Consider the following 8,981-nt stretch of genomic DNA (forward strand, 5'->3'; position numbering starts at 1 on the left):
GACACGGGATGGAAATCTCAGCGGTTTACAGACAAAGATGGAGACGAGATGATAAAAGATCCACAGGTACTGATAAACTGGTTCCCAGTTACAGCACAGGATGTGATTACAGCAGAGGCCGAGCTTGAACAAACAGTGACAAAGCATCAAGATGCACTTCCTGTCTGAAAGGAAACACAATACATGTTCTCAACAGATTGAGAAAATCAGATCTCCAGTGATTCAGATGAAGCTCTGGTTTAATGTTTAATGTTTGTGTGACTTTACACAGATTCCAGTGTAGTGACTGGCTCCTCAGAGAGGCTGTAATACAATAAGTGAGTAAGAGACTGAGTTTAAAAAAAAAAAGGGGTTCACATGATTTAAAATGTCTTAAACAACTGTCACATCATATTGGCACATCCTGAACCAATCAGAATCCACCATGTCTGAATGTCGGAGGAAACAGGCCTCAGTGAAAATGATTTGTGAGCCAGATTGATAATCACGTTTACACCTGCTGCGTGCCTCCTGAACTCTGAGGCGTCGCAGTCTGCGGCTTCACGGAAGGCGTGTCAGGTTATCACAGTCAGACATGGTGGCTTTAGTTCTACACGTCCATGACAAAATGGCAGCGTCTGCGTCTCTGCACACGGAGAGCAGATGTTGTTCAACGATAAACTAGTCTTCCTGAAACAGACAGGGCTCTGCAGAGTTAACGGGCTTTGGTTGCACTCCTCACCTACAAAGCCCTCAGTGGTCAGAGACCATCATATCTCGAGGAGCTTGTAGAACCTTAGTGCCCCACGAGAACTCTGCGCTCCCAGAATGCAGTTCTACCGCGGTTCCTCGGGTCTCCAAAGGTTCAGTTGGTGGCAGATCCTTCAGTTATCAGGCTCCTGTTCTGCCCTCAGACCTGCAGAGTCTGTATCTGCTGCCCCCATTAATCTCATTCATTATTATTATTATTCCTACTATCAGTCTGACCATCATTAGTTCTGTTATTGTTGTTGTTTGTATTGATATTAGTCCTGTTACTAAGCACGTTATTGTCCTCTCATTACTTTTAACCCTGCTCTTCATGAAACCTGCAAAGTTCTCTTTCCTCCCCTCTTGCCCCCTCTCCTCTCTCTCTGTGTCTCTCTCTCTCATCCCTCCATGAATCAGGTTCTGTTCAAGGTCATCGCCAAATGCTAAGTTCTGATATGTGGAACGTCGGCCCTGCTTACGGGATTTGGGTTCGGGTTAGTGGGTTCAGGTTCGGGTTAGTGGGTTTGGGTTAGTGGGTGGGTGATTCATCTTTTAGGAAAAGGAGCTTTTCTCGCTTTGGCTTAGTTTTCTATTCAGGGATCTGAAGTCTGTTGGTTGTTTTTTTTTTTTATAATCTGCTGTGGGGTTTGTTTGGTTTTAGTTCATTCACTCATCTTCTGGTGGTCTGGGTTGGTCTACTCAGGTTGTGCATCTGTTGTTTGATAGATGTTTTTAAGAAGGACACGTTATAGCAGTCTAACATATTTTGCACCTTCTACAAATGCCCAAAGCTCATTTATTGATCATTAGTTGGATCCTCCGTCAGCAGGTGAAGCAGGGGGTTTGGCAGTGATAGGCTCAGGTATGTCTCCCCAGCTGTAGCCGCCGACAGGTAGAATCAGGGGAGGCATGGGGGCTCTGACTAAGGCCACATCACATGTATCTGGGTGGAGCAAGAAGCCAGAGAAGGTACTGCTGGCCTCATCACCGGCATACATGCCGTTAGTGACCAAATCTTTCACCTGTAGCCACACCCTGTCCCCCCGGGTCAGGTGCAGGATCACTGAGTGCGAGGTGGTCCCTAACACTTTGGGATCTGTGGTTTTAACAACCGGCATGAAATTATGAAAGAGGCCGACTTTGAGGACCCGTTCATGGACGGTGAGGTGGTAGCTGAAGACGTAGGTTCCGTTGATGGGGGCGGTGTAGAGACCAGTGGTGGGGTCGTAACTCCCCTGAACATTGTAGAGAATGAAGGAGAAGACCACAGGGGTGTTGGGTGGGGGGTAACTGGATGTCAGGCCTGCAGCGAAGGCTGACTGGATACTAGGCATGCAGGGACCAGGAGGACCCATCATCCCAATGGGCCCCATGTCCCCCTTATCCCCCTGTAGCCCCCTCTGTCCTGCAGGCCCTGTCTGTCCCTGGTTCCCCTTGTCTCCCTTTTCCCCCTTCTGCCCTGGACTCCCATCTTCTCCATCTGTACAGTTACACTCCCCCTGGGGCCCTGGTTCTCCCTTGTCTCCTACAGATCCAGGGACACCAGGATGACCCACATCACCCACATCACCCTTATCGCCTTTGGACCCTGGCAGCCCTGGGGTACCAGGCAGACCTCTGGGTCCTGCAGGGCCAGGTAGACCTGGGGCTCCTGGGGCGCCATGGCCGGATTCACAGGAATCTGGACAGACCCCATCATCTCCTTTAGGACCCTGATCTCCTGGGCGACCTTCCAGGCCCCGATCACCTTTATCACCTGCAGGTAAAAAAAAAGAATAGGTAAGGAACTGGACCTGAAGATGAGAAGTCAGTACAATGAAGGTACTCGCCTCACCTTTGAAACCTTGTTCTCCTTTGGATCCCATCAGTCCCGGGGGTCCTCGTTGTCCCTTCTCACCCTCGTCTCCTTTCTGTCCTGAGGGCCGAACACAGCAGCAGGAACATCAACAGTCAAAGTGATATTTGCTGTAGAAACAGCAGAAGGATGAGGAATTGAGAGGCCCATTTACCTTTGACCCCTGGTCTGCCCACAAAACCTGGAGGGCCTCTGAACCCTGTCAGTCCCCTTCTTCCAGGACTACCTGGACTTCCTGATGAGAGAGAGAGAGACAGGCACAAATTCAGATGAGTATCTGTGTACTGTTTTAGTTTATGCAAGTACAACAACAGGTTCATCTGATGAAATAATTATTCATTTCATTAAGACTGATGATAGAAACAGCTGGATCCTAGATCTGGATCAGGTGCAAAGTAACAAACAGGTGTTTACATGGTTTACATTCTATAGCTGTGATGGTTCCCTGGTTTTAACTGTGCACAGCAGAGAAGCCCAGTACACCTGCAGGTGTTGAATAGTCTTTTGTCTTTACCTGGCAGACCCCGATCTCCTTGGTCTCCTTTGGGTCCCTGGGTGCTCTGGCAGTGTGTGCACAGACAGAACCAAGGGATCTGGTCTGGGGGGAGAGGGATCTGCAGAAGCATCTGGCAGTAAGCCTCCAGGGTACCGGCTGGCAGCTCAGTCTCGTTGTCTCCGACGGGGTAAAAGCTGCGTCCAGGGCTGTCCACGGGCGGGTAGGCGGGTGTAGGAGGAGGGTGGAGGGGTGGCTCCCAGCCGTCTGGGGAGAGGGGCTCAGGCATTGCCATGATGATGGGGAGCGACACCACCATCAACAGGAAGTGAAGAGGGAAGTTTGGCATGGTCTGCAGAGAACAGCAATACTCGGACGATTTTAAAGGACCGTGCTGGTTTACAAGTTTATGTATTTTGCGTTCCCAGTCAAAAAGCTGCAGAAATAAAATTGAATTAAACCGAACGAATTCATCTTTTATCAAGATAAGCAGCATTTCTGCAGACATCGTGGGTCTCACCAGTGTGAAATACTCCAGCATATTGATTATAATCAATCATTTATACTAATAAATCCATTAAAATAGTAAGTAAAATAGTAAGTAAGTTAAGTAAGTAAGTTTCTTTCTTTCCCTCTGCCGCCACCCTCATCAACACAGCTCCCCACCCCCTTCCCCACCAAACAGCACAGACCCTCATTTCCCCAATACAGACTGTTACATTAACATAATTCAGCTCTGTACTGTATGCGTTATATTAACGCTCCTATAAGGCATTATTACCTCTGCACTACATCCACTTTTCAACATTGCACATTATATTGTTATTATTTGTACAGACTTTCTTCCACTTAGTACTTTCCTCTTTCTCTTATTTTAGTATTAGTATTAAAACTTTCTTTTCTTGTTCAAACTTGCACCAACAACACCACGTCAAATTCCTTGTATGTGTAACATACCTGGCAATAAAGTTTTCTGATTCTAAAACAAATTTCATTTCCTCATGGGAAACTGTTTATTTAAGAGCTTGTTGAAAATGAAGATGTTCATATACTTATCATTTATTCTTATGAATAAACATTAGGATGATAAATTTAAACATTACTTCAGATGTTATTATAGATTTATAACATCATTGGTATTATTACTCATTTATATATGAAACACAAAAATATATATTTGTATATATATATATTAAATATGTAAAATTCTATTCACATTTCCATTTTGTCCTATTTATGAATCTGTTTTTTTTTATCTCTACCCTTTTTTACGTTCACCTGTTCTTTTCCTGTTTCTTAAAAATGATTTTTCCTTTTTTTCTTTGTTTTGTAAATTAAACTTCACATGAATAATTCTATCGTTCGAGCTGTTTTATATTTTCAGTTCTCAGAGCCTCACTCACCGGACCGTCGTCTCTTCAATCTGTCTGAAGTCTCTGCCGGTACCTGCAGCTGATCTCACCTGTCAGAGTCACAGCTGCTAATAAAACACCTGAGCTCCACCCACCCAACACCTGCTGCCCCACCCACACACAGGTAGGTGTGTGTGTGTGTATCTTTGTTGAGTAAGAAGTAGGCCTGTGTTTTTGTTTTGTCTCTAATGTGTAATGTGACCTCACTGCAATAATACACACAGGTGTCACATCACAACGCACACACACACACACACACACTGACACGTAAACACAACACTCAGTAACACCCTCGCTGACCTTCATCATCATCATCCTCATCATCATCTTTATTATCTCCATTGCCAGTTTTACTGAGTGCAATGACCTAAACTCTAACATCGTCCACTTCCTGTTTGTATCATGTTCTATATGCTGCATGTCCTTCTCCTCCTCTCCTCCATTCCCAGCTGTCCTATCTTCCTCCTCTTCCTCCTTTCACCCAGCCCGGCCCTCAGTAGGAGGGTCCCCCATATGAGCCGGGCTCACAGGGAGCTGTTTCTGGTGCTGATCTGGGGTCAGACTCTTCCTGAATGGTTCAGAAGTGACTCTCAGGTCGTGTGCGTTCGGTACAAGCTGGGGATTGCCAGCCTGACCCCCTGCCCTTATCCATGGGTGTCCCTCAGGCGTCTGTATGAGGTCCAACGCTGACGACACCATCTTGTTTTAATAGTCACGCCTTTTCCAACCTCCACCTTCTTTTAAACACAAAACCAAACTCATGATCTTGAACCGTCATTTAGCTCAGACCCCCTGCCATCTTCATATCTCCTCCTTGGATGGTACAGGATTGCAACTGGTAAGTTCTTAGGTATCTGATATACCGTATCACGATTGTTCGCTGTATTTAGTGTATTATTGTATAACATGCCTCATGCTGCTGCCTCTTGGTCGCCGTTGGAAATGAGAACTGGTTCTCGTCTGACTGACCTGTCTAAATAAAGGTTAAATAAAATAAAAAAATAAAAGAGGGGTGAGGAGGGGGTGGCAGAGGGAGCGGGGTTGCAGTCAAATCTGTTGAAGAACAGATTTAGCTTGTTGGCCCGGCGATGGTCTCCGTCAGCTGTCCCTCTGGCTCCCCTCTGTCCATGTCCAGAGATGGTCCTCAGGCCCCTCCACACGTCCCTCGCATGGTTCTGGGTTAGAGTTAGCACTTGTAGGTGGTCTTGGCCCGTCTGATCTTGTATTTGAGCTGAAATCCCGGCTGACGTACAGGAGGGACGGCGGGTGTCCAGATTTTTGGTAGATGGAGACATGTTTCTCCACGTTGGAGACACAGCACTTTAATCAATAAATGCTCCAGTTCGTGGAAGGCCAGCTCCACAAAAACCGTGAGACCTGTGAACGGCGTTCTGAGGAAGCTCGGCTGGGCTTTGTTCCCACCACGGAGCCTCTCTTTCATGTGTCAGGTGACCTAGTTAGGACTTCAGAGGCCATCCTGATAATGAACAGCTGTAACTGTAGTCCCTCTCTGTATGGACGACGGTGCTGGGACAACTGACAACTGTCACCGGATCCTGCACAGAGAAACAGTCCATAGGTGCGACTTTATGAGAGCAGAGTCCTGGGAATTAGGATGTGAGGATGATGACATGGATGAAGCTCCAAACTCGATCAGATGACGTTGTGTTTTTATCTGCAGCGGTTTCGCAGCAGTCGGAGCAGAGCTCTGTTACGTAAGATAAGATGTTTTGATGTGACTTTACTGATCCCTGGAAAACAAAGTGTCACAGGAAACAGAGCAGGTGTGTGTGTGTGTCTTACTTTCCCTGGTTTCCTACTGGTGAAACTGGATCCCATTACACAGAAAACAAGCTGGATGCCTACACCCCTCTGCTGACCTGCTTCTGAACACACACAGGTTTTTACTATACGTAAGAGGACTGAGAGACCCTGAGAGACCCCCTGAGGCTGGGGTGGAAAATCTAGGGCAACATTTCCACATGGATGTGACAGATCTTTAAGCGCCTTAAACCTTTGTTTGAGATGTAGGTACATTTTCTAATTAGCTGTGTGACTTTAAATTTCTCAGATTTTGGGCCGAGTCTGGAATAAGTATTTCAGAATTAACGGGCTTCTTATTTTAGCAAATGTTTACATTTACATTTTTTGTTTATATTTAGAAGGATCATTGTTTAACGTCAGAAGCCCCAATTTTAGATTTGTAATTCAGTCCAGTTTTATTTATATAGCTTTACACAGACCCAGAGTCTGACCCCAGATCAGCAGAAACATCTCCCTGTGAACCTGGCTCATATGGGGGACCCTCCTGCTGATGGCCGGGCTGGGTGAGAGGAGGAAGAGGAGGAAGGTAGGACAGCTGGGAATGGAGGGGTGGTCTTAATTTTTTAAGTGGGTTAGGGTTATTTTATTTGGTTTTCATGACTAACTTCTGTTTACTTTTGATTTAATAAATTTAAGTGGTCGGGGGCCAGACACAGTCTCTGTGGGATTTTGGGTGGGTGTCTGTCTCCTCATCTTAACTCTGGGTTGTCATGGTTTTGGACTACTGATGAACTGAACGGATTTGACGTCACCCGCTCTGGCCCTGGTAATGCCTTTGACTATGGTCGCCGGAATCGCTAATTTCACGTTTCTCTAAACAGAGCTGTCGGTAAGCAGCGTTGGTTTCTCAGCGGGCGTGTCGCTGAGCGGGGAGAACTGGTTGATGGTGAACCATAGGCTCCTGCTACAGCCGCCCTGGCCTCCCAGCCAATCGGGAGCTGCCGACGGGAAGATAGGGGCTACGCTGGGAGGGCTCACACCAGATCCTGGGGGCTGGCTAACTACCGCAGCTAACGATTGAGGATCCATGGTGTGGCTGCTGCAAATAAACTACACTTATTACATTTACCATTATGACTAAAGGAGGCAGAGGAGTAACTGAACATAAGGCACACTGAGCAGGAGAGTGAGAGAGAAAGGCATGGCTAGCTGATAAGCTAAACTTTAGCTTATCAGCTAGCGATGGCTTCTCGCTAAAGTAACACGCAGAAGTGAAAAACGTGAACACAGTTTTGTTTTTTTGTGAGAAACTTGCTAAGATAATTAGTCGCTGAGGAGAAGAAAGTCGGAAAAGGGAAGACAGAGCAACGCAACACACCACTGCTAGCTAGCAACTGGAAGTGACGCAATATGTTGCCGCTGCTGTGTCTTACCTGATACAGAGGCAGAATCAGTGGGGCTGCACTGTCAGTTCATGGACACTAGATGGAGCCATTTCCTCATAAACACACACAGTCACACACACTGTGTGTGATGTTTCTGTGTACAGTTACACATCAGTGCATTCATGAGCTCTAACTGTGGACACTGATCAAATGTCTTTCTCTCTGTCTCCAGTTACAGGACAGTGTCTTGTGGTTGGACGGGTGGTGATGTTTCTCCGTGGTGTTTTGAAGGTGAAACCGACAGGAGCGGCTGGTTTGGGGATACACTCACAGTGTTATCAGCTTCTCCCTCTGGACTCTGACCTAGTTTAATTTTCATCAAAAGAATTCAGAGGAAACACACACACACACCCAGCAGTGAGCTGGCAGGCTGTGTGAGTGTTTGCATTCCTCTGTGGTAACATGTACGCTCGGTTATCAGTTGTGTTTATCTGAGGAAAGAGTCAGAGAACAACACACTTCACCATCTGTTGGTTTCGTTCTTCTCTCAGGAGGTTTCCTGCCAACCGTGGTTCTCCTCTGTTCACGCCGTCAAACCGGTTTGTGGGTGAGGACCTTTCCCCAGTGTCCCCACTGAGGTGTCCTTGGTGCTAGACCACGGGGTTACAGTGCAGCCAGTGTTAGAGAGCTCGATCCGATTGCACCAAATCACAGCCAGAGGCAGAACGTCCTATAACCCCTGGACCAAGGTTGTTAAATTCTACCGGCGTCCATGTTGTCCCCATGTCCTGTAAACGCTGGAAACAACCGTGAAACAGTTGCATGTTATTGAGCTGAATATTGAAACTACTCATCCCCGCTTCCTCGTTTTGATTGACGCTCCGGCTGAGGGCCTGTCCTCCTCCTCCTCCTGTCCTTGGCTTGTCTTTGCTATGTCTCGCTCCTGTGGCCAGTGACCCTGGATTGTGTTTAATATCCATACACTCGTACCTGAGACGTGTCACCACGGACGTCTTCTTCTTCATCAGAAATACAGAGTGTGAGTGAAGACGCTGTAACAGAGTCCTGTATTCAATTCAATCTTAGAGCGCCCTCTGCAGGTAAAACCAGAGCTGGACATCTTCTCCTATCTCGTGGCACAGTAAGTGATCTGTGTGTCATCCTGATGAACATGGTTCTGTGACCTCTGACCTCCGCTGTGGTGCCTGGTTGCCTGGTTATCAAGAGATAAAGTAGAATTTCACCACGTTGTCCACGGTCACAGCTTTGTCATCAGACTGTGTCCATTGTGTTTTGTCCTCGCTCTGCAGTGGGACGTGCTGTTCATCACCCGAGGAGGGGGC

The 8,981-nt window shown here is 47.0% G+C and overlaps 1 protein-coding gene across 1 annotated transcript; it reads right to left on the bottom strand.

The window, feature by feature from the left end:
- Window positions 1-341: 341 nt before the first annotated feature.
- LOC121186842 (inner ear-specific collagen) lies at window positions 342-8,585 on the bottom strand. Its single transcript, XM_041045668.1, has 5 exons — window positions 7,687-8,585; window positions 3,099-3,513; window positions 2,739-2,819; window positions 2,564-2,644; window positions 342-2,485 (listed from the first exon to the last, which is right to left on the bottom strand). Exons 2-5 carry the CDS (start codon window positions 3,424-3,426, stop codon window positions 1,536-1,538), a joined length of 1,440 nt encoding a protein of 479 aa, XP_040901602.1. The 5' UTR covers window positions 3,427-3,513; window positions 7,687-8,585; the 3' UTR covers window positions 342-1,535.
- Window positions 8,586-8,981: the final 396 nt, after the last annotated feature.

The sequence above is a fragment of the Toxotes jaculatrix genome, chromosome 9, assembly GCF_017976425.1.
Source record: "Toxotes jaculatrix isolate fToxJac2 chromosome 9, fToxJac2.pri, whole genome shotgun sequence".
Taxonomy (NCBI): Eukaryota; Metazoa; Chordata; class Actinopteri; family Toxotidae; genus Toxotes; species Toxotes jaculatrix.

Bases quoted from the DNA above. Each gene is read 5' to 3' on its own strand.
- LOC121186842 (XM_041045668.1), bottom strand. From the start codon at position 3,426: ATGCCAAACTTCCCTCTTCACTTCCTGTTGATGGTGGTGTCGCTCCCC. The intron at 2,820-3,098 runs GTAAAGACAAAA...CTCTCTCATCAG, and splicing joins AGGAGATCGGGGTCTGCCAG to GAAGTCCAGGTAGTCCTGGA. The intron at 2,486-2,563 runs GTGAGGCGAGTA...TTTTACCTGCAG, and splicing joins AGGAGAACAAGGTTTCAAAG to GTGATAAAGGTGATCGGGGC.